This window comes from Protopterus annectens, chromosome 7.part1 (genome assembly GCF_019279795.1).
Source record: "Protopterus annectens isolate FY-2018-M chromosome 7.part1, PAN1.0, whole genome shotgun sequence".
Classification (NCBI taxonomy): domain Eukaryota; kingdom Metazoa; phylum Chordata; order Ceratodontiformes; family Protopteridae; genus Protopterus; species Protopterus annectens.
In genome coordinates, this window is record NC_056740.1 from 238,209,788 (window position 1) to 238,237,007 (window position 27,220).

The 27,220-nt window shown below is 38.2% G+C and overlaps 1 protein-coding gene across 1 annotated transcript in view; it reads right to left on the reverse strand.

Moving 5' to 3' along the window:
* The window catches only part of LRRK1 (leucine rich repeat kinase 1), a 2,417,153-nt gene that overhangs the window by 1,412,613 nt on the left and 977,320 nt on the right, over positions 1–27,220 (reverse strand). The window contains 1 exon segment of the mRNA XM_044078686.1: positions 23,377–23,556. Coding sequence (XP_043934621.1) covers positions 23,377–23,556 — 180 coding nt within the window.

Here is a 27,220-nt window from a genome sequence, read left to right on the forward strand (position 1 = left end):
CTTTCTCCCATCCAATCGTCAAGGTTCCTCTTGAAGAGGTCCAAAGAGGCACTCTGCTTGACATGTATGGGCAATCTATTCCAGAGTCTGGGGAGTCTCTGGGTCAGGAACCTATCCCTCCAGCATGTTTTGTTTATTGTGATGACAAGGTTTAGATCCCTGGAGTGTGTAGCTCTGAGGGATTGTGATTTCTTTAAGTGTAGCATGTCCAACAGCTCTGGGTTTGACATGGCCTTGTATGTTAAGCAGAGATCGCCTATGAGTAGACGATATGCGACAGAGTATAGCTGGAGTTTTTTAAGGCGGTCAGCGTAGGGCATCTGCTTTAGGCCTGTAATTCTTTTAGTGAGGTATTTCTGAGGCCTTTCCAGTTGTTGCAGATGTCTTGAGAGGTACATACCAAATTGGGAGTTGTATTCTACAATGGGTCTAATGAGGGATGAGTACAGTGGGACAATTACCTCCTTTTTTCTGGATGAAAAGCCCTTCGTGATGAGGTGTGCCACATAGAAGGATTTCCTGACTGTTGTGGCGATGTGGTTATCGAACGTGAGACCACTGTCCACCTGTGTCCCTAAGTCTCTTATCACACTTTCTGTGTTTAGTGTACTGCCACCTATATGGTAATTCATGGATACATGTTTTTTCCCAAAGGGGATAACAATACATTTCTTGGCATTGAGCTTCAGCCCATGGCTCTGGCACCAAGCATCTGTTTCTGTAAGGCCCTTTTGTAGAGTATCCACATCATTTGGGGATTCAATAATGGCTCCCAGTTTGCAGTCATCTGCAAACTTTGTTAGCCAGAGTCCCTTAGTGTTGACCTGTACTTCAGAGAAGTAAATGCCAAACAAGAGCGGCCCCAGGACTGAACCCTGAGGTACTCCACTTGTCACTTGTCTGGAGCTAGATTTGGAGTCGGCTACTTTTACAGTGTGGGTTCTATCAGTAAGCCATTTAGCAACCCATTGGGTGACATAGGGATTAATGCCCAACTTAGTAACTTTATCTATGATTCCAGAGTGGAGGATGGTGTCAAAGGCCTTGGCAAGGTCTAGATAGGCTGTGTGGACCACCTTACCCTTGTCCATGGCTCTGGAGACTGATTCAAAGAAGTCAATCAGGTTCAGGAGACAAGATCGGCCCTTCACAAACTCAAACTGGGTGGGGTCCAGTGTTTGAAGGTTGCCAATGTCTTTGTTTATAAGTTCCATGATAATACGCTCCATGGCCTTGCAGATAAGGCTTGTCAGACTGATGGGACGGTAGTTTCTGGGATCCAGGGTGGATCCCCCCTTGTGGATTGGGATAACTGTAGCTCTGAGCCACTCAGTGGGCACAAAACCTGAGGTGAGGCTATGATTAAACATGACACTTAGGTGAGGTGCCAGTTCATATTGTAGTTCATGTAGTACACAGCCCGGGATGTCATCTGGTCCCATGGATGCTGTATTCTTGGCTTTAGAGAGTGCATTTTGTACCTGTGTGGCCGTTATTACTGGAATTTGGCAATCTTCCGGTATTGAGATGGGCCATTTAGGGGGTGAGAGGGGGGTGAAGTTGGCACTGAATCGATCTGCCAAGATATTGGCAATATCCTTCGGATCAGTATATTTAATGCCATTCCTGTTTTAGCTCAGAGCAGATCTGAGCATTGCCATTTAGATTCTTGACATAGTTATAGAATGCTTTGTGGTTGTCTTTGGAATCTTTGGCAATTTTATTTTCGTAACTAGCTCTGGAGGATTTTATGAGGCATCTCAGTTTCTTACTGACACTAGTAAGGGAGTTTTTTGCATCCTGGGATTTTCCTCTTTTCTGCAAAAGTTTCTTCCTTTTGTTGTAAATTTTGTTTATGGCAGGGGACCACCAGATTGGCTTCCTTTTTTTTGGATGAGAGCATTTTGGTTCTATTTGGGATGGCACGATTTATGCATGAGTGGATGTGCTTGTACAGTGCCTTAGTGTAGGATTCAGCAGTTGAACTTTCAGTTCCCGTCTGCATGGGTGTCATGAAGTTTGTCACTTCTGACTTGAGTAGCATGAAGTTGCCTTTGGAGAAGTTTTTTACGGTGGTTTCTTTACTGGGGGGTGGAGGTGGGATGTGGATGTTAAGGGTGATTAGCTTATGGTCAGACCTGACTAATGAGGGGGTGACCATAGGTATGGAGCATTGATTTCCCATGTTGGTAATGACCAGGTCTAGGATATTGGAGCCCCTGGTGGGACTATGGATTAGTTGATCCAGGGCATTGGAATTTATGAATTCCAAGAACCGTAGCGCAAAGGTGTTGGGACATTAGTAGTTTTCCCAGTTAATGGCAAGGTAGTTAAAATCACCCAGTATTAGGGTGTTTGGTTCTATCTTAATATTTTCCAGTATGTTTAGAAAGGTGTAGTGAGAATCTTGGGGTATGGTGGGGGATCTGTAGCAAGCTACAATTTGGATTGCAGTCTTTCCTAGTGTTAGTTGCACTTGGAAAATTTCAGACACATTGTGTTGGCCAACTAGCCTGGTGGTGTGAATATCCTTGGTGAATATTGACACTCCTCCACCTTTAGTGTTTCAGTCCTGGTTTGGTGACCGAAAAGTGTGGTAAGAGTTGTAGCCTGGTATTGCAGGGGTGCTCTCTGGAGCCTTGAACCAGGCCTCAATTACTGCACAGATATCGATGTTCTCCATTTTTAGGAGTGCCTCGAGAGAGTGCATTTTGAGGTTTAGACTTCTAGCATTGAGTAGCATTACCTTCAGATTTTGCATGCTTGTACCTGTTACGGTGGTGGTTTTGTCCTTTGAAGTTTGCCTAAAAAAGGCACTATAGGGGTGGCAAGAGCCTTAGCCAGTAACCTGAATCCCAGGGGCGACAGGTGCAGACCATCTCTGGCAAAGCATCGTGGTCTGTCAATCATGTCATCCCAGGCAGACAGATACTGGATCCCCTTTGAATGACACCATAAGCTTAGCCAATTGTTGAAGTCAATCATTTTATCCTTATATTGTGGTATCATTCTTGGCGAAGGCAGGATGCTACTCAGGTGCTAGGGTCATACCTGCCTGGGCCACATGATCTGAGAGCTCTTCCATGTCTCTTTTCATGTAGTCCAGGGATATACGTCTCCAGTCATTCACTCCAACATGGACAATGACAGAGTGATATTTGTACTTGTTGTGGAGTGACTTGAGTGCATGCATTATGTGGCAGATCCTGGCACCCGACAGGCAGCTGACTGTAATTTTCTCCTTATTCAACCTGGTGAGAGGGACATCAGTGTGCCAGACTATACAGTCACCTATGACTTAAGTGTTAGGTACATTTTCTTGCCTTAGGGGCTGTTGCTGGGTGGCACACTGGTGTTGTGAACTATGTGACACATTGGTTGTGATTGGTGTTTGTTTGTGTTTCAGCTTCAGAGGTCTTTGTTGCTTGGGCAGGTTACAGTTAAGGGCCTCTGCATATGTGGATTTAGTGTTGCTATATGTGGGTGTTGGTGGTGCGGGTTTAGAAGGGCTTTGCGTTGCTTGAGGTGTAGTGTGGGTGTTAACCTTCTCCTCTTGTCTGTTTAGCACAATCTTGGGTGGAGAGAGCTTTGCTTCCATTTTGGCTATGTAAGTGCATCTCTCACAGGTTGTAGTGTATAGGGCCAACTAGTGACAGCAGCCAGAATGGTGTCTCGTGATGGGGATTTTTTTACAAGAATGTAGGATCATGAGGGTAATGTTTATCAAAAGTTGTTACTTACAGGCCTTGTTAGAAGAATTATTGAATAAGGTACAACAAAAGAGGGTGAAAGGATTCTATGTATCTATTTTGAAGGGGGAAATAGTTATAAGTATTACAGTGGATAATGGGCCTTTGAGCATGAATTGTGACACAGTGGGTAATGTGATAAAGACTGATATTTATGCCGTAAATTTGATAACTACTTACAGCAGTGATCATAAATGGTTAATCATCATCATCTTCTTTTGGCTGTTCCCGATAGGGGTTGCCACAGCAGATCTTCTGTTTCCACTTCTTCCTGTCCTCTGCATCTTGCTCTGTCACACCCACCACCTGCATGTCCTCTCTCACCACATCCATATACCTTATCTTAGGCCTTCCTCTTTTCCTGTTACCTGGTAGCTTCATCCTTAGCATCTTTTTCCCAATATACTCAGCATCCCTCCTCAGCACATGCCCAAACCAATGTAATCGTGCCTCTCTGGCTTTGTCTCCAAACTTTCCAACCTGAGCTGACCCTCTAATATACTTATTCCTAATCCTGTCCACCCTCATCACACCCAGTGCAAATCTTAACATCTTTAATTCTGACACATCCAGCTCAAACTCCTGCCTTTTTGTCAATGCCACTGATCATAAATGGTTAATGGTTCAGCCAAATATTACATTTAGGAGAGGTAGGAACATTAAAAATACTTTAGAGAAATCAAGTGATAGAAATACAATGTAAAAACTCTTAAAATGAGAAACTGTGGATTTTGCTGACAATTTAAGTACATATGAGTGGGAAGTTTTACACTCAGAGGATCATATTATAAATTGAGGGGTATATTTGATAGCAATACCAGGGATGTAGTTTACTTACCTTTGTGTCAGTCTTGCCTGTGTTTTTACATGGGCAAGACTAAATGTAAAATGAAGGAGAGAATATACGAGCATGAGTATTATATTAAGAAGGGGAATACCCATTGTGCACTGGCTAAATGTATTCTAGCTAATAAAGGTCATTTCTTTAAATACACTGTGATATATGTAGATCAACAAGTTAACTTTTCTGGCAAATTATTTCAAATGCTTACACTTGGCCAGGAATTAATGAATGCGTTTCTGTTAACTGTTTGTTAAGACTGAGAGCTTTAACCAAATGAAAATGTTTTGGGTGGTCTTATAAAATGAGGCTTGAAATACATAAAAATATTTTTCATTTTTTTTATATACATTTTTCTTATGCCAGTTTTACATTACCCTCATATGCTCTGACCCCACCATATAGGACATCAACACCACAACTCAGAACTCATTTCTATCAGTAGAATCCTGGCTTACCAATTCTCAACTCATTCAAAACCCAATTAAAAAACAAACTCTTCCTTCTTTTACTCCTCAAGAATACCAACAACACTCCCAGTTTTCACCCTAAAGTCCAAAAACAAAACTATTATCATCCCTGTGACGCATACCAAACTGCTAGGGATCGAATTTGCAAACAATCTAAAATTTGATATCCACATAGCCCAAACTATCAAAAAAGTTTATAAAAAATTAGGCCTCCTTTACAGAAACAAGACATTTTTAACCAGATCTAAAAACTGACTTACAGGGAGAGAAAATGCTTCTCTCTCACTTGATGTGTCTTGTTTAGTAACATCATTTACATTATGACCTCTAGCATGAAGGTGCGAGATTCAACTATGGCACCAGCTGAACAGATTTTACAACATAGCTAGGCAGATGAGTTGTCAAGTGTAGGAAGTCTGAGCAAATAACTGCTGGCTAAGCCAATACACCTTTACATATTGTGTGGAAAGAACTAAAGTTAGTCATATCTTTACTGACAGGCAAGGAAAAGCATTTTTCCCTCCAGTTTGGCAGCATGCGGGATAAATTACAAGGCCTTAATGAGAGTATATGATCCCCAGTATTACATCGCTGCACATAATTTCCATGTGGAATGACAACTATTAGGTATTTACGGGCAGAAAAAGGACCACTGTCCTCTCCAAAATGGGATTTGACAGACATCTGCAGCCAACAAGTCCTAATATTCTTGCTTATACAGTGAAACAAAAAAAGGACTGCTTGCAACCTAAAGGTGAAGCTAAGTTGGGGTGAAAGGGGTAGCTGCCCTGGGTGCAAAGTGATGGACAGCTGGCAGATGCCGATTGCTCTTTATTGTATTACTGGCCATCAAAACTGAATGCCAGTATTGCATTTGTGGTCAGGACTGAAGCAATTTAGCACACTGGCCACCGGCCACAAATGTTTTTTACAGTTTAAAAAGAACTTTCCTTTTCTAGTGGTCCTCAAGTACAAGAGGAACCTTTTCTCAACTTGAAATTGAGGTGGGGGTGCCAGAATGGGGAATGGCATAGGATACCAGATTTGTTAACTATGGCTCTGCTTCATCTCATGATTTCCTCAAATGTTTAGGGTTCTTAATGGCAAGAAACAAATGGGCTTCATCCCTGAATCACAGCATAGCTAGAATTAATGAAATCATTATTTCAATCTTTGATACTTGCCAAGACTGCTTTTATCAGCAGATGCAGTCCAACCCAGAGGTATCTCTTTCTATAGTTCATACAAGGTTACATATATTGATAGCATAGTTATGTATGCTTGAAAATTCTTCATTAGCCAATTTGCTTCTAATACTATGACAATTTGCTTCTAGAACTATAACAGACTGCCATAGCTTTGTCTTGTATGTCTTAGTATGCATGGCACCCCAGTCATTAGGTGCAACTATTTCAATAATTAATGTTGCAATTTTTTATTTTTCATCCTCAAACATATTTGTTTTGCCTGCTTCAGCTTTCATAACTGTTCACATTGAAAAGTTCCATATGATCATTACCGCATTTCTGTTAATTCTTTGTAGTTCAAATTTCCAGTAATTTTTAAGTACTTGTACATTTTAATGTTTCATACTTATAACTATAATGATCTTGGTACATCACTGTGTCTTTCAGTATACAGACCCTCAGCTATAAATGTATCACAAGCAAATTTGTAACTGTTTCGAGTCTGATATGCGGAATCTGCATGTGTCTTTATCTGTCACGGATTTTGTTAACCATTATGTACATGGTCTACTATCCTGAGCTGTCATTATCAGCCTTCATTTTTAAGTTCAAGTTCACCTTTCCTTAACCACTCATATTAAACCTTTTTTCCTCTCTACTTCTTTGCAGCTGACCATCAGCTGACACCAGATCCTATCCTAGTTCACAGGTTCAAAAGGACCCATCTTACCCTCCCCTGTGCTCACCTTGACCCACACCTGGGGCTACAGTGATGTTGGTGCAGCATCATACTGCTACAGGGAAGTGTACCCTAACTCCCCCCACCCTACTGCAGCCCTGCGAGCTTCAATAAAACTGATTTCAGGGAGTAGCTCACCTCACTCTTAATGCTGCTACTGCAGTGAGTCTAGGCTGCCACCCACTCCCCAGATGGGACAGCAGTATTTACCACTCACTCCCATATTCCCCCACCCCATCCCTCCTCATATGTGTGCATGTGTATATCTCATACACACACACACACACACATATATATATATATATATATATATATGTGTGTGTGTGTGTGTGTGTATATATATATATATATATATATATATATATGTATATATATATATATATATATATATATATATAGGTCTACTTCTAAATTTTGAACTTTCACAAATTCAAATTTCTTATGGTTGAGACCATAAGATCGAGCTTGTGAAAGTTCAAAATTTAAATAAAAAAGAAATGTTATGTTTTTGCAGGGGGACACCCCCTGTTAATTAAATATACCAACATTGAGATCATACTATAAGCGAGGAAAACAGTAAATATACCATCTGTACTTCGATCATCATTTACATAGTTCAAACTTTCATAAGTTTGATCTTGTGGTCTCCACCATATGAAATTCGAACTTGTGAAAGTTCGAAATTTAGAAGTAGACCCATGTATATATATTATATTATTTATATATATATATATATATATATATATATATATATATATATATATATATATATAAAATGTGTGTATGTATACATATGTATATATGTTAAACATTTTCACAATGATAGAATCAATGACTCCAGGTGAGTAACAGAATCCAAACCATTTTATCTCACTCGGAGGAAGACACTGCATACTGCATAGAAAAGTTGTAGAGAAGACTAAATTGTGAACTGCAGAACTGGCATTACTTTGGATATAACAGATACACTTTCACCTATCAGTTGGTCTGCCAAGGGACCACCTATGCAGATCTTTTTTTTTCTCTGAAACTCCCCTGTTCACAATAGCACATGCTCTACACCAGTGCATGTCACGATGTCATCCTCCAAATCAGCATAGTGTGTATAGCCCTTGACTCTTTGAAGACCAACTGCTAGTAAGCATAAATTCTTGCAAATCAAGAAAAAAAAAGACAACTGCAGTATTTACAATGATAAACAAGCATATACATTTGCAAAAATTAAAGAGATCTCCAGCAGTAGCCACTGGATGGAAGAACCATATAATCATGTCAGGGAGAGTGTAAGTAAGGTGCTTGAGTCCCATCATAGATAGCCCACTCACAGATCAACTTCTAAGGTAAGAATTTGTTACATCTATCAGTGGATACCCAACTTTGTGGTGCTATTAATGGTTTGACTGCCATGCAGTAACCCTTGCCCCTACAGCAGAAGGAACTGGAGCACAGTTAAGAGTAACAGCTCAGAAAGCTGGGTGCTGAAGTGTGAATGTGCCAAAGGAGGCCCGACCCAAACAAGGGTGTTTGGTGAAGGTGGAAAATGGCTGTGACCAAAGCATAAATGTCTGCACTGTTGAAGCAAGCACTGGGACCAGCCATGTTCATCGTGGAATGCCCTTTCACAGCATCATTTTCCAAATGACTGTTCATCCTCTCATAGAAAAAAGTAACACCATTTGCAATCCCCTTTTCAAATATTACCCTTCTTTCCTTCCTTCCCAGAGTGCAGGAGATGAACAACGATTTTCCTGTCTACACTCATACAGTATATTCTCCTAAGACAGAATATGAGCAGATGGTGCACATCCACATTAAGAAGGCTTTTCTTTTCTGGTTTCTGCTCCCACAGAAAAAAAGAAAGAAAGAAAATACAGTCTGATGAGCTGGCTTATGACCAATTCCTAAACTACTTTCGAAAAGAAATGTGGACTACTCCTAATGGAAGCCTGAGCCTTGTGAAAGATCAGATACATTTCCCAGCATAACAGGGCCTGAAGCTATGGGATCCTGCTACCAGAGGTACTGGCCAACAGGAAAGTTATTTTCTAAGGCAGACAATTCACAGACACTAAACTGGAATGTCCAAACAGAGAATCGCTTTCCACTCATTCATGATGTGCAAAAATATTTGAAAAATGTATCTTAGGTTCATAGATTCATAGGTTCATACTAGGCTATCTGCCCTAGGGCATTTATAAGCCTAGCCAGAATGTGTTTGGCTTTCGCCACCCATTTTAAATTTATTTTGCTATGCCCTTTTTCGAGGTTAGTATACTGTGCCTCTGTCTAACAGTAACACAGAAGTGATACCCGGGGTAAACGATCTCCCATCCACTCATCAAGATTCCTCTTGAATAGAGTCAATGAGGGACTCTGCCTAACCTGGACTGGGATTTTATTCCAGAGTGAAGGGAGCCTCTGGGTTATGAATCTGTCCCTCCAGCATGTCCTATTTATTTCAGTGCTGAGGTTCAAGTCTCTCGAGTGCGTAGCTCGATGGGATTTGGATTTTCTAAGGTGCAGCATGTCCATTAATTCCGGGTTGGACATGGCTTTATACGTCAGGCACAGATCGCCTCTGAACAGGCGATATGCCACTGAGTAGAGCTGGAGTTTCTTTAACCAGGCAGCATATGGCATCTGTTTGAGCCCTTTGATCCTCTTGGTGAGGTACTTTTGGGGTCTTTCCAGTTGCTGCAGGTGTCTGGTAAGGTACATCCCAAAAGGGGCATTGTACTCAATTATGGGCCTGATGAGGCTCCACAAAGTATCACATACACCATAAAATGTTTACAAACAGTACAGTATACACATGTTAATATAAACATGCATTATAATGCTTGGATTCCCACTTGTAGCATGAGAGTTTGAAAGGTATTAGTTACAAAAAAACAATAAAACAATATGTTAAAATCATTCATATATCTCCAATACATAAGGACTTCACCACTTAGAGGGGAAGTAATGACAATTATCTCAGAGTTTAAGATAAGTGTACAGAATATACTGTATATAAAATCATAGTTCTTACAGGCAACAGCATGTACATCAGTAATCCGAAGCAGAGGGGAAGTTGATAGAGAAAGCAGGTGATAGAAAAAGGTAAAATGTCAACAAAACAAAAGGGGGGAGGATGGCTATAGGTAAAAGAGGGAAAATTAGAGATTTTTTTTTAAATTTATAAATAAGAGAGGACAGTAGTAGTAGTTAGAATCAAGTGAAATCTGTGAAAGGGGAGTAAGCTAAGTGTGAAATGAAGGGAGGGAGGTAAATATGAGTAGTGGAGAAATTTAGTGAAAAAAAGATATTAGGAGTTAGAGTTCAATGTCTCTACTGGACACAGATAACCTGTAAATGGTTCATCTCCAAAACCCTGCTTACACTTTTCAAGGGTATCAGAAGTTGTCAGAGATTTGGGATGCATGGCTAGGCTTAAAAAGGCCATTGTGGTTGTTAGCCTAGTAAATACCTATTAACCTATGACAGTATTATGGCCACCTGGCTTATGTTATGCAATTTTTCAATGGTGCTACAAAAAAATATTGAGGATACAGAAGAGACATTCACATATGGATCCCAGTACTGGGCACTTTCAACCGCGTCAGATGCTGGAGTACAAGATTAGGCTGCAAACTTCTCCTTCCTACATCTGTATGTTGACAGGCTGAATTGCTAACACTCATCGCTCTGTTTCAGGTCATGGCCTTTCCAGACTGTACAGAAAGTGCATGTGTGGGTCATACGCTGTAATCTGACAGCCACAAGACAAGTGCACTTAGAAGGCATTGATGCTTTAAGTAAAGAGCATGGGAACTTTCCCACAAAGCATTTCAGGAACTTTCCCACAAAGCATTTCAGGCTTAAGATCGGAACTGCGGGACATAGTGAGGCTCTACTAAATGTAATGCTGTTTACTGCTAAAAACAAATACTAGAAAATGGAAATCAAAATGAAAATCTAAAGCAATCATACCATAAATGTTGTAAAAGAGATTTAAAAAAAACTGTGGTGGTATCATTAGAAAAGGGAAGAGCAAACTACACAGATATAAATAGAATATGCAAGAACAGTACATAAAGAATAATGTTCAGGCAAAGGAATGAAAAATAAAACAGGGAAGAAAGAACTTCAGCAATCTATGTAATGTTAAATTGAACCACATATGTATAATGCATGAAAAGGAAAAACCTTTGTAATTGTTTTCTCTTGTATAACAGTATGACTATCCATGTTAGTGTGTAATGTGGGAATTTAATTTAAAAAAATTAACTGTAGGAGTATAGTGGCAAAAAAACTTTGGGTCTCAGATGGATAGGAGTCCTTTTCTAATGAGGAATATGACATCACAGCATCCACTGTCATAGGGTATAAAGGTCTTTGACTACATGAGCTTTTGCAAAAACTAACTCTGTTTTAATCTGTAATCTATTTGAATTATTTTGCTATATGCATATTCACAGAATTCCACATACAGTACAGTTGTGTACACTTACCATAAATGTAGATATTCGAGTGTATTCAGTGTTACAGTCCTGACTATTGTGATTTCCTGCTGTGAAATCCCCCGACCACCCTGACTACTAGAGAAAATTCTTTCTTGCTCCCAGGCAGCAGGGCACCCTGACTAACACGGGTATAAAGGTAGCCGGCCTGCATCATGAAATCAGTATTTTTTTTGCCCTCAACTAGGAGGAGCCCTAAGAACACAGGAAGTATCCAATGGATAACTTGACAGAGCAAGGAAGCCCACGAGGGGTCCCTTGGCTAAGTTGTACAGGACAGAAAGAAGCCTAATATAGTAGGCTAATGGGAAGGGGGGAAGGTGGGAGAGGAAAGAAAACTGCAACAGTGAGTACATTCTAACGTCTACATTTATGTGTACACAACTGCAATATGTTCTTCATGTTTCAGTGTTTCAGTCCTGAATCCTTTCCCATGTATTGCTGCAGGGACTGGTTCTACTGCTCCTTATGAGCATAGGATTTGGATTTGAGACAAAGACTCTGCATTTTGATTATGGGGACATCTGGATAACCTGAGCATTTTAAATGCTCTTTGAAAGTGAGTTTGTAGCCATTTGCAATAATGTTCAGAACCCAGCTCTGACAATGAAGATCAAGTCTTCAGCAAGTTTAATTAAATCCTGCTGGGACCCCTGTGAAGTGGAGCCAAAAGGCCTAGCTGAAAGCCTTGAAGCAAAAGCCTTCTTAGAAGTGGCTAAGGCCTTAGGCCTAAGGGCATCAGATGACATCATGCCTGTGTCTCGTGAGTGTTGAATTAACACCAGAGCTGAAGTGGGACTAGGCCTTGCTGCAGAGTCTTTGTGCCGTGTATGCTCTTTGGAAGCCAAGGCTTGCAAAGCAGTCCTGGACCCAACTGATGAGCCAATGTCAAGAGCTTGTGCTGAGGCGCAAAGAAATAATGGCATGTCAGACTCCAAATAAATCTTAACAGAGGTCTGAGTCAATGGTATAGGGAAAGAAGGGAGCTATGTAAGCACCTCACCTTGCTCAACAATCACAAGCCTGGAGGGAGGTCATCTGAAGGTCTAAGCTTTTGTTCCTTTTCTTATTTGCACTTAGGAAGTTCAGATTTGGAACAACCAACATTCTCCATAGACGACAAAGGAACAAGTTGCTGGCTAAGGAACATTTCTAGAAATACAGCCCTACGTCTAATAGTCCTTATATTAAAACATGCACAGAAACGACAACTGGGGATGTCATGGTCTGGCCCTAGGCAAGTAACACAAAGGAAATGAAAGTCTCTGTGTGGGATCTGTTCACAACAACAGAGACAGTTATTGACTTTATCTGACATGAGCAAAGGAAAGAAAAAAGTTCCCCAACATGGTACTTCTCTTCTCCAATGACACTGCTCTCTGGCACAGACCAACCAAAGCATTTGTATACAGCTTCGGACTTCACAACAAGAAAAGACTTATTTCATGACGCAGGCTGAAACCTTTATAACCAATGTACTGATGTTGATCAGGGAGTCCACCAGCCTGAGAGCTGGAAAGACTTTTCTCTGGTAGTTAGGCTGGCCAAGGGCTTCCATGGCAGGAAATCCCAAAAGTCAGGACTGCAACAGTGAAACATGAAGAACATCTACATAATATTGCTAACATAGTCCCTTCTCTCTCTCTCGATCTCTTTTTGTGTTGTTGTAAATGCTTTTGACTAGGCAAGCATTGTCTTACAGGATTATGGGTCAGATTCCATTGAAGAGCAAGGGGGGGGGGGGGGGGAGACATTCCTTCTGCCAGCACATCAACCAGGTGGCCAGATGCATAACACAGACATCCCCTTCTACCTGAGCACATTCTGGTCCCGTTTCTGTGCCCTGCTCTCAACCTTCTTTCAACATATTTTATTTTTTTTTAAAAATTCTTCTTATAAATTGTAGCAAACTATCTGGTACAAAAGTAACAAACAGTTGTTACAGTTTATAGCCTTCCTGCATGCAGCACTGCAGAGCACATGTTTTAGTTTAAAAAAAATTATTCTTTTTAAACTGTAGCAAACTGTAATTTATACAGTTACTGTAATTTATACACTGCCTGCATGAAGCGTTACATCACCCAGGTTTTAGTTAAAAAAAATAACTTTTTTTTTTTTTACTTCTAAACTGTAGCAAACTGCTTTCTACAATGTAACAAGCATGGTATTGCATTAAAGAGAGATCAGGATTAGTTGATTGCACCCCCCCAACACTTTCCACTCAGACAGTTGCCGCTGTTGTCCTACCCTAGCTATGCTACTGTTACTCATATTTCAGTATTTTAATGACAGTGTGTTGGAAGCTGTTTTTTAAAGCATTTGAAAGCTCTTTCTGTGTTCATATCTTGGGCTATATTTTTGTTTTAATAGCCTTCATACAGGCATAGTTCCCTCAGACATGTTAAGTATAAACATCATTCCATAAGACATTGTATTGTGTGTGTGCCTTGTGGCCTTTTTATGTGCAAATTTGCTTTTACTTTCTCTGGATCCATTTTCAGGGAAGGTCTTCAGAGAAAATCTCCAGAGTACAAATAATTACATAATTGATAAGTACATGATCAAAATGTTTAAGAAGATAGAAGCAATATTTATTTCAATTTGCAAAATGTATTTTGTTCAGAATTACATAAAAGAGGAAAACAAAAAATGTATTAATATATACAATGGGAAAGTAAGAAGAGAGAACCTTTTACTACTTGTTCATATAATTCACAACAGTGGACAGTTACTTAACTAGCTTATGCTGAGGTATTTCCTTAATGAATTCTTGAATGAGTTGTATTCATAAGACACTGAATTAAACTGTTCCAAGATTTAATTAAATACAGTTATAAAAATGAAAGTCCTGATGCCATTTACTGTTGGGCGGCAGGCGTTCATTCAGAAAGGTGTTATACAGCCTAGCAGTTACATTAGTTGCCACGGTATTATTCCATCAATTATCAATTATATTTACAACACCATCCATGGTTTCAATTACTTACACATGAGGTCTTTAGAACAGTTCTGGTACTGATGAAGTACTAAACAGAAGTTAATGAATGTGCATTCTTCTAAAGAGACACTGCTTCATTTTTTACCAATTTGTTGACCAAATAAGCCTATCGGACACAAACATAACTTTTTAGAGGAGAAGCACTGTCTGGGTGAATTACTTGCTATAAGGCACACAAGAGACAAATTAAGGCAAAAGAAAGTACACCCTGTACCTCAAACATAGGAAGTAAATCAATAATATCTAGATTACTTGCCAGAAACTTTTGACTGCATACAGTGATGAAAAACATGCATTTTGTATTTAAAAAGCATTTCAGTAACCGTAAGCAATGATAATTCTCATTTGAATGACTTTACTTAATTTCCCTAATCAATACAAATGTAAATCTTGATATTGTTTTCCACCACAATAGACTTCCAGTTCACCCACGATGGTGGACCTGATTTCCTCTTAATAACATCTAAGCTCTCCTTTAGCTAAATTTCCTATGCTACTTTACTTCTCAGAGCTATTTAATTTTCCTAGGAGCATACACCACTGCACAACATCAGATTGTATTTGTATGTAATATTCACCTGGCAAATTTGCTAAGTCTGTTATTAAATCACCTCAGCTAACACTGCCATGGTTCTACATAGTACCTATTTGTTTTTCTCCCGTGGCTGTAAGACAGGTTCTCTTCCCATGCATCCTTTGCATTTACACTGTGAACTTATTTTACTATCACTAGCTTCAAGAACTACACAACTCAATATACTGATATATGTTTCATAGCTATGTTTGACTGCCACCATAGTCTTCAAGCTTCCTCCATACCTCCTATACCCTGTATTACCACAGTGCAACCCTTTACTGGAAGGGTCCTGTTAGACAGAGAGGACTTCGCACACAGATAGATCCTATATGTGAGGGTTTTGCAATGGCATGAGGTGCCAGGGCACCAAGAGTGGAACAGGGTTTGAGTGAGGAGCCATCATTCAGTGGTTTGCAGGGCTGTCTACAGCCTTAGGTCTTGACAACTTGCATGCCAACATCACTGTTTAGTCTGCTCAGCACTGAGAAGTAGCCTGAGTGTGATTCCCCACCCTGAGCCGACAGGGTAGTCATGCTTTCTCTGTCCTCCTACCCATCAGCTTGCGGTCATTTTCTGATGAACTCGGGTCTCCATCAATGCTCACTAATGTAATCCACACCATGCACCCACCCATTGTAGGATAAGCACAGCCATTCTACTTGCTTCTCTGTCAGGCTCCCAAGCAGCTATTCAAATCGGGAACACCTAGGGCGCAGTCAAAGCTTTATCCCTCTACACCACTGGTGAAGCATCCAACTCAAAATACTACAATAACTGACTTTTTTAACTATTGTGGTATGAAATGGGTCCTGAATGCCTTATTTCTAAATTCACATTCACAATATATAACTTAAAGGTGCTATGGCCAGAACATGTTAACAATTTATAGACAATTCTGTCTCTGGCACCAAAGTTTTAAAATTATCTTGAGACAAGATACTCAACTCAGTGTCTCTAATGCATTTTCAGACTTCATCGTATCAAGTTTTTAATTTCAGTAGTATGCACAAATTTTTATACTTCTGCTCAACAACAATGCACACTGTTTTAAATAAACTTGCTTTTGTATTCACACACATTAGAAAAATGTGCTTTTCTAGCACAGATTCTGTAACACTGATAAAATACACCACAAGGCTGTCTTCAATTCTTGCAGACACAACTACTGCAGCAACCTTAAGTTACAAACAGACATGCATTTCTTTTGCCTCCAATCTGGATTCTCTCTTTTACATATCCAATATTGATGCAACATGTACTTTACTTCACATTGTTGCATTATTATTTTATTTACATTTTATATTACACACATTCCTTTCTGTAGTTAATGTGTTTTACAGTGTGTTCTCTTTCTTTATATATATATATATATATATATATATATATATACACACACACACACACACACACACACACACACACACACACACACACACACACACACACACACACCATTTTAAACAATTTAATGTCAATTTTAATATCCTGCACCTTCTTTTATCATTCTTTATACCACAAATTATTTCCTACATTAGTGAATTGTGCGTCTTACCAAGCTCATAATCTTTGGCTCTATTCTTCATCTCAGTAACATAAGCATTTCTAGTCTTTGTAGGAATACATGTCTAGTAAATAAATGTTTTCTTTCTAGGTTCACAATTACCTTTAAGTGACTGCTACTATAAATATTATTTTTCTCTTGAAAATGACATAATTAAATGCCTTTAAGGCTACTTCCTTAGCAACATGCAGGGATGCTACACATTGTAGCTTTTCAAACCTCTCTGCTAAATCACTTGAAATGAGGAAGATATCATATTTCTGGATCCAAAGTTGTCTTTTATTTTGCCAACTTTCCTTTCTGGAAGAGAGTTTCTGAGATGAAGCTGGAACATACTTTCCACACAACATTTTACTTCCATAGTTTGAAGCAGAAATAACCATGAAAGCAAATGCATTTATTTTCTTCTGTAGCTGTATTTCTTAAGTGTTGGCAAATAGTTCTTCATTGCTGATAGTACATCATGACATAACTCAGCAAAACAGAAGTAGTGTAGCTTCACTGAGGTGTACATTCCAACTGAGATCTGTCTAGGAGACACATAGACCACATTTTAGTTTGAATTTCTAATGAGACTAGAGCACTGATCCCATTGGATCCATTTCAGTCTCAGCCTGGGGAAATTGCTGCTAATCACCATAACTAAATGATTGGCATTAAAGCTATATGTATTCCACATCTGACTGTCCACCATTATGCTCATTAAAGCTATATATATCCCATATCAGATTGTCCACCAGTATTCTCAACAATGCTACCCCCAAATACATCCGCGGTGGTGCAGCGGTAGCGATGCTGCCTCACAGCAAGTGGTTCTCCTGTTCAATTCTCGGCTGGTGTGTGGGGACTGCCTTCTATGTGAAGTCTGCATATCCTCCCCACGGTTGGGTGGGCGTTCGAAAGACATGCATAAATGGGCGTGCCTTCGTTGAAGGCTGAACGTCGAGCTGGCACCTCGGTGTTCATCAAAATCTACTGCCAATCATTAGCGGACCAGAGTTCCGCTGTGGCGACCCCTAACTGGGAAAAGCTGAAAGAAAACAACATTTTTATTTACTTTTAAGTTAAGAACATAAATGTATTCATTGTCCCTGTAGCCCTGTCCAGTTATCTGATAATGTAGTTTATTTATTTTTAAATTAAGACCATAAATGTATTAATTGTCCCTGTAGCTCTGTCCAGTTGCCTAATAGTGTAGTGGACAGGGGACTACAGCTAAATTCTGCCACTCACTTTATTCCCTTTGTTGACATGGCACACCGCCTTACGGCATAAATGCATCAGAAATGCCTCACCTTTTCGAAGGCAGCTCTGACCATATGCCAAACTCTGGCTCCAATACACATGTAATGTACATTTTAGCTCTGACTGGTACGTATAGAAGAATCAGCAAAACATGATTGGTACTTGCGTATTATCGCAACCAGATTAGTAATCTGGTGTAATTCATAATGTCATCGCAGAACAAGTGTATGTCAAATTAAAAAGGGGTTTGTAAACTGCAAATGACTATTTATCATTTTGGTTCTGAAACAGGAACAAGAATAACAGCTAAATTCATATTCCTGGGTCGTGTCCTTTGCCATTGATAGTTACTGAAAAGTAAAATTAACCTGGTGCTACAATATGACGTATGTATATCATTACTTACTGATTTCCATTCTCAGATCATCCCGTAGACTCATTCTTATGAGGGGCAGACCAAAAATATGTGTCAAAAAGCTGGACAATGTGCGCAGATCTGGACAGTTGATAAATATACATACGTGCAATGGTAGTAGGAATTAGGTACACTGGAGCTAAACAGCAGTTAGGTATAACAACCCGTTTAATTTCAGACTGCAGGAATATGATCACTACATGTAACAAAATGAAAACGACCATTACCAATTCTACCTTTGACATTAACCTTTCTGCCGTAACAGAAGGTAAGCTTTGCCAAAGAAGTGACGACAACAGCCATTAGTGTCAACATGGTAATGGAAGAAATTTAGCAAAAACCTGAAGTAATGGGAGGACAAGAGCCTAAAAATCTGGGTACATTTTAATTATACACTGAAATTGACACAATAGCGTGAAATATTTGTGTTACCATATGAACACCATATGAATATTTGGTACCTGCGTATTGCCATAATACGCAAGTCCCAAATTATTTTTTTTTTTACACACTACAAAGTTAATTGCCACAGCAATAAAAAATACACAAATGAGGACTTTTCTGAATGAAAATGATTAGGAGCTGTTTTCTAAACTGCTTCATCATCTATCACTGCAATACAAATGAAACTAACTGACCAGATATATCATACAGAAAAAAAAGACAGTCCACTACAATCCTACAAAATACAGCAAAGAGAAGCTAATCAGAATATGAAACTTCTGATCCTTTGAATCTTGACCTTCATTACCTGTATAAAACCACAAATACCATAAAAGAAAAAACACTGCAAAAAAGTTGATACTCAAAAAAAAAAACCCCACAAATGTCACACCATAGATAAGTTTAATGACTGTATCACATAAGCGCTTTCATCCCAAAAGTAAGGACATCATCAGATACAACCCATTAAAAAAGTGCAGTCTTGAACAGGAATATTAATAAATCACGTGACCATTAAATTAATAAAATTCATTATACAATTAAATCGATATAAATAAATTAACAATAAGTGGAACCACACTAACAAACCTCCCAAACAATGTATTTGAATCCACATTTAATAAATAACTTCAATTTATATATTTCTTAAACAATTAAAAAGTCTCTCTCTCTCTCTCTCTATATATATATATATATATATATATATATATATATATATATATATATACACACACACGGGTCCCTATCAGTTGATCATATTTTCAGAAACTTGAATTCCATATGGTGACTGTGGTACAGAGCGGATCAGCAAATTTACCCCTTTCCTCACTGTAGTGTGATCTTGGAGTTGTTATCTATAATTTGCAGGGGGTTTTGGGGGGCACAGCCCCCACTGCAAAAACATAAAAAGGTAGTTTTTTTTTTTTTTTTTTTTTTGACAATCAAGTTTTTTGGAAACTCGATCTTGTGGTCTCTTTGATATTTTTTTGGAGTTTTTGGAAAGCTGATCCATGGATTTCAAATGTAAAATACCATTAATAGAGGACACATGAGAAGCCAATTACAGCTTGGTTTAACAAAAAAATTGGCAGAATAAATGGGGCAACAGAAAAAAAGGGGGAGGGGGAAGCATTAGAACTGCTCAATGGATGTGAGTACCAAGAGTGAGTTGATGTTTCTCCCCTATTAAAGTCTGACATTCAGGGGTCTGATATTGGGTTATATGCTGAATCTTTTATTGGCAGTGAAATGGTTGCTTATTTATATGACAGCTTTGGGGGCAAGATCTAATGACTTGGGACATTGAATTTAACATGAATATGTATGTCCCCAGGATGGATTCTATTTATGAGGTTGACGGTTTTAACATTTACAATTGTAGCCACATTACTGTTATTGATGAGATGCTTCATATTTAAAAAAAAAAAAGGAATTACTTTGGTCCCAACTAGGGGTTTTGATGTGGTTGATACTTTAACAGAATATAAATTATTTTTGAGGAAAATCAACTTTTCACTTTTTATGGGTCAGGCGGTTAAGAACAACTATAACAAACTATACAGAAGCACTGCATTCAACCCCTCTATTGCATACTACATTGCTGATGTTTGAAAAGATATGTGAATTTGATATTAGAAATTTGGAGAAACAAAATCGACTATATATGAGAACAAATTGGTGTTTAATTTAAGTAAGAGAGAATATAGTTTATTGAATCAATTGTCTTATGACCCAGTTATATGTATAATGAAACCGGACAAGTGGGGAGGGGTTGTCATTACGGACATAACCCCATATATGGCTAAGATACACCAAAACCTGCATGATAATGATTTTTTTGAAATATTGACTTTGATTCAGATTAATACAGTTTACCATAAAACTGATCTATGGCTAAACTATGTGATTGTAGAGAAGTAGAGCATCCAGTGGTTTCATCAATTTTTGGTATCCCCAAGACCCATAAGGATTTGAAAAACCCACCCTTTGACCTATTAATTTTAGATCAAAGACAGAACATTTAGCTAAGTGGGTTGACTTTAGGCTGAAAGAAGTTTTTGAGAACAGGGGTCATGTTCTGAGGGATTCATAGGATTGTCTTAGAAAAATTGCCAAATTATATTTTGTTAATGATGGGTTACTTATTACTACTAATGTCAAGGATCTTTTTCAGGTAATACCCCATGAGACTGGGCTAGAGTGGTTTATGGAAACCCTGACCTTCAGTACTACTATGGATCATATAGATATAAATGTCATTGATGACTTTATGGAAGCTGTTTTAGACAACAATTATGTATTTTTTGACTATGGGTACTTTACAAACTAGAGGTGTATCCATTGGTGCCATTTCAGCACTGGTCTTTGCCAGCATAGTCATTTGGTTAAGGGAAGAGCAACACATTATGGGATCTCAATACTAGAAATATATGTCACTTTATTTGAAATTTTTAGATGATATTCTGTCCTTTGGGTAGGAGGTGTGGATTTATTTACTGAATGTATGGCTCATTTTATTAATATGATTGATAATATGGCTCATATTATTAATATGAGCATGTCATTCCTTAAATTTACATACCATATGGATCATGACTCTATAGATTATTTGGATATAACCATTTAAAAAATCATGTGAGTTTAGCTTATGAATCCACAATATTTTATAAACCATTTTTTTCTAATTACTATTTATACTTTTCCAGTCATTATCACTTTTGGCAGAAAAAGAATTTGGTAAAAGGCCAATTTATCAGACTCTCAAGACTTGTTTCAGAGGGTGACAATTTTGAAAATGTTTCTAGAAAGGGGGTACCCCAATAAGTTAATTGATGCTATGATAAGTATTGTAAAGGATGGTAGGAAAGACAATCATCCTGGAGGGGCACCGTTTTTGATATGGAAACTAGGAACACTAAAAAACATTTTGAAAAAGCTATGGTTTTACCCTTTTCAAATTTGAGTGAACAGGTAAAATGTCTTATTGCGAAGAATTGAAAATTATTTAAAGAACTTGGGGGGAAATGTATTATGTGAGCTGGATACTCCAAAGTTTGTGTATAAAAGGGGTATGAATATAAAAAACATGATTGAAAGTCTGACTAAGCAGGGATTGCAGAATGGCATGTTGAAATGTGGTGCATGTTCCCACTGCCATTTCACATATGACAGTTCCAATATAACTATTAAAACTTTCACAAGTAGTACAAAAAAACAATTACAAATGTAATTGTAAAACTATGGGGGTAGTTTATATCACTGTATGTATGTTCTGTGATGGCTTTTATGTTTTAAAGATGGAAACACAATTGAAAACTAGAATTTATGAACATTATTATGCAATAAAAAGAAAGGACATCAGTAATGCATTTTACAAACATTCCACAATTTGTGTTGATTTAAAAAAATATTTTATGTATCAGAGAGAATCTCCAAACCTACCTGAGGTGTCTTTTGGGAAGCAATGATTGAAGCCAAAGAATTTTTTCTTGGCAGGTAAAATTAAATGCCACATCTTCCCCTGATCTGAATGACAAGACCTCTATTAATTGTATTTTCCATTTAAAAACCCATAGAAATTTAGGTTTTATGTGGTTATATATACATGCATATTTTTAGTTTTTGAAGAAATATATAAATTGACATAAACTGATTCTATTTATTAAATGTGAATCAAACACATTGGTTTGGGAGTGGGGTTAGTGTGGTTATACATACTGTTTATTTATACTGATTTAATTGAATAATGAATTCTACTGATGCAAGAGGCACATGATTAATTAAGGTTCCTATATAACACTGCACTTTTTAATGGGTTGCATCTGATGAAGTCCTTACTTTTGGGATGAAAGCGATAATGGGATACAGTCATTAAACTGCTCTATGGTGTGGCATTTGTGTGTTTTTGGATAAAACCACTAATAAATACATCTATACCTTCACAAATCACATCTAACATGCCTTATTGTATATGTGCATACTAGTTTTCACTTGTAAAAGAAGCCCATGCAATTCTGACTGTACATTCACTTTTCTTTAATATGTACGTGTATTATCATCAGGGTTGTATCTTGAATGTACCAGTGTATTTGGCATACATTAATCTGATTACATTTCCAATGTCCAAAATAATGTGGCCAAGTTGTGAAGGTGGTTCTTCATTTAATTTTTCTAAATGTCAAGAAAACCATTCCTTTTGCCTAGTACCAGTTGAGCAAACAAAAACTACCAAAATAGAAAGACGAGACCTGAGACAATCTCTCAAATGAGGGGCAGCCAAGTATGAAATGTCACATTTCCATAATACACTTCAGTCAATAACTGACATTCGTCCTGCTTTTTGTGTGGGATAACAAAGCAAAACATTCCAATTTGTACCCGAGAAATGAATAAGAAAATAAAAGGTCATCGATGCTTCTCTTTTTAGATTAATAATGTGTCCCCACGTGCTATATCTTCAAATTTAATTATGGTTTAAAAATATAGTGATTACTTCTCCAATCTAATGCTGCTATTTCATTTTAAGATTGTTTACTCAAGTAATTCTTAATTCAGGCCCAAACACAAAAATAAATTAAAAAAAAAAACAAACTCCAGAAACAAAGCTGATTACTGAGCTATATTTTTACAGATTCAATGAATGCCATACCTGATTTTACAGCTGCATAAAGAGGATATCCAGTAATGACAGGAAATCGATTTTTTTTAACTGCACAAGATTCAGGGTCAGCAGAATACAGGAGTACTAGAGTTTTTACTAATTCAAAGTGTCCTTGCTGGCAAGCTGAAGTTAACATCCAAGTCAGCATTTCCTGGTTGACAACAAGACCTATGGAAATCAACACATTAGTTTCACTCCATCCAATGCCAGAGTAGACTGCAATGAAACATCACTGTCATATACATATTCCATTCAGCATTGAGTTATGGCTGGTAAAAATACATACTTTAGTTAAAAAACAAGGCAGGCGCCTATTATCTTTAAAATGTTGAAAAAAAATGGACACCATCAAGAAAAAAATGCAAAAATGTTCATACAATAAAAACTGAAGAAAATCACATCAACATATATCAGCACAGATTCGGGTAGAATTTCATCACCAGGCGTCAGCACTCTGCAAAATATGTCAAAGCAGAAGCTCAGATAAGCTGTTGGATGTTGGTGTCATCAATGTTATTACTACAACATTACCCTTGGGATTCAGAAACCATGAATGGTAAACCCTAACAAGAGTGGACAACCCTTAAGATAATGCCTCCTGATTCACAAACAGGCCAACCTCTGTGACTGCATGTGGTTGGGAGAATCATCAATGTGTGCTGTCCTTACATACACTTTATTTTACAATGAGGAATTCTGAAAGAGAGGCTAATGCTATGGAGCCATGCTTTTTCCACTGGAAATCCCTGCAAGAATGGATTTATGAAGATAAGCCATTCAGGGAATTGCTTGTCTGTGTAAAATAGCATAGCCAGCCATGTTAACTGAAGGACAGCTGTCACCAATTAAAGTCAGTGGAAGCGACCGCACTACAGGTAAATGGAATCAAGTTTATCAGTGTCACAGTGGTGGAAGGGTATGAGTGTGTATATGTGTATGTGCATGTGTGCAGGGGTATGAATGGTGCTGGATGACTGTGTGTGTGTCCGTGCATGTGCATGTGTGCGTGCATGTGTGCGTGCATGTGTGCGTGCGTGTGTGCATGTGTGCATGAGTGTGAGTGTGAATGTATCTGCCTCAGTGGTTGCACTAGGGAGCTCGGGTAGGGGATCTAGAGTGCAGGGGTGGGTGAACATATCCATCAGTGTGTTTTAAGTGAGGGGAGGTGTCATGATGAATGTGTGTGTGTGTGTGCGCATCTGTGTGTGTTTGTGTGTGTGTATGTCTGCATTTGTATGAGAGAGTGAATGGAAAGTTGTGAGGGGAGGTGTCATGATGAATGCGCGTGTGTATGTGTGTGTGTGTATGTCTGCATTTGTATGAGAGAGTGAATGGAAAGATGCTTGTGACAATGAGATGCATGGGTCACCAGTGGTAATGATTGCTAAAAAGAGCTGTTTAGCACTGACCGTAATTATGGGCAATTCAGTAACAAGCAAATTAGCCTATAATGAGGTCTTTCTAACTGCAGCTAAAGCTGTCTCTTGATCACATTTTACGTGGTCATGGTAGACAATTTACATAACTATTAGAGAGGGATTCTTTCTGAATCCCAGGGTACACATAGGATGTCCTATCCCTCATTTAGCCATTTCTCTAATAAAAAAATACCCTGACAAAAAAAACGTAATAGGATTAGAATAAGTGAATGTCACCACAAATTTAAGTGAAAGCCATGTATAGACTGTACAAATTACTCCCTGTTAAAGGCAAATGCAAAGCAGAGATGAAAAAGCAAAGTGTGGATGGAAAGGATATATGGTTTGGCCACCCTGTAGATCAAGTGCTGCTGTAGTCCTTCTTCAGGAGTAGTTTATATTTTAATTGTATTTACTGAGTGCTTTGTAAATTGGTAGGCATGTGTATTCAAGATAGAGTTTTCAGGTATTAAGTAGACATGATATCAGCATTATGATACAAAGACAAAAAATAAAAGATTAAAGTCCATTGCTGGCCTTAGCTCTTGCTTCACCTTTGGAAATAAAACTAATATGAAGTAATATCACAGTCCGCAGTGGTCTTAATGGAACTAACAGATGGTTATTTCCTAAAGGAGTGTCTGCTGCACCTTTCTCTCAACATAAGACATAGAGCAAAGGCAGAAATGGAGCATGAGTAAAGAAAGTAAAGTTTATGATAGCCATCAGCTAACACTTTCTTTACCCATAAACTAGTGGTCCAGATTTTTCAACCATGTCACATGCAACCTGGGATGCTTCTCATTTGTTAAATTTTTCAAAATTCTCTTAGAGAGACTTGTTGCACTTTTGTGGTTGCATAGAAATGTACCAGCCTGTGAAGGTCTTCAAGAGTTCAGGGAAATGACCTTCTTCGCTAAGCAAAGAAGACTGATGTCTGTATACAGGTGCAGTCTAACACCTTTAGTGATATGACATTTGTAGATTTGCTGTATTCTAGACATAAGAAAATAATATGCAGAACTTAATGACTAAGTAACAGTTACTACTACTAAAATGGAGTCACTGAAGAGATGATCTCAGTTCTATGAGGTTTATCTTAAGAGTTAACTATCTAGAAATCAAGTGTATCACAGCATACACATTCCTGTAAGGGGCTAACTAGCATTTAAGGATATATCAATCACATTTTATACCCCCTTTTCTGTACTTAAAATACACACACACACCTATATGCATATAGGGTTGCTTTCCTTTTACTGAAACTGCCTTTTAAAAAAGGTAAGTTTTGTAGCTACATACCATGTATAGATGAGCATTTTTATCTATCATTTTAATGAATTGCATAAAGTGAAATGCTGTTCCTTTTGTGGTTGAACTGTGCATTCGAAGTAGTGTGCTTATTTACAATTAACAGTGCAAGTGAATAAAAATGTGTCATTCACTTACATCGTTAACTTGCAAAATGTGGGATTTACAATTACGGCCAAGGAGTGAAAGTGGGTTTAGGGTTATGCAGTGAGAGGCGAATTACAGTTACAGAGTGGGAAGAGAGTCATAGGGTTAGGGAGTGACCAGCTAACTTCAGGTTCAGGCATTGGGAATGGAGTGTTACAGTTAGGGAGCAGGAGTGGAATGTTATGGTCAGGAAGAAATCAGAGAATTTATATTTAGGAAGTGGGAGGGTAGTTTTAGGGTTAGGGAATATTTGGGGAATTTAGGGTTATGGACAGATCAGGATGGTTAGGGAGTGGGACTGAAGCTTTAGGTTAGCAGTGATGAAGTTTAGTTTTGGGAGTTTTCAGATTAGGAAGTGACTGGGAAATTTAGGGTTAGGGAGCAGAGTTTTCTGGTAACATCATGGTACATGGAGGACAATGTAGGATTAGGCTGAGGGAAGGTTATGTAAGCTGGGAGGACTGGTGCAGATGGAGGTAGGGCATCTGATATTTTATCATGAATTGTATTTATTTTAACAATACAAAAAATAACAAAAAAGTCAGTATAAGACAAAAATTGCCTGTTGGAAACCATTTGAACACGTTATCTAAATGATTAAGTCTCCTAACAATTAACAGGACCCAAATAACTACTATAATGTTTCCAAACTCAACAGATGGTAAATTCTAACTTTAAACCAGTCTAATAGTACTTATATTTTCTAGACTTCATTTCATGCACCCAATTCTTTTAGATACAAACTTAAAGTCCAGGATTACCAAGCAATTGTTGCCATTCATTTTGAATAGCCACATCTGGTTGAGCCCCTTTAAATGAGTATATAATGTAACCTATTTGTTTGTACACAATTTCTTATACTTGCACTGCCTGTAGGTTTCTTCTTGACTTCTACTGCTTGGCACATAACATACTGATCACACATAAAGCACCCAACACACATCCACAGTACTCTT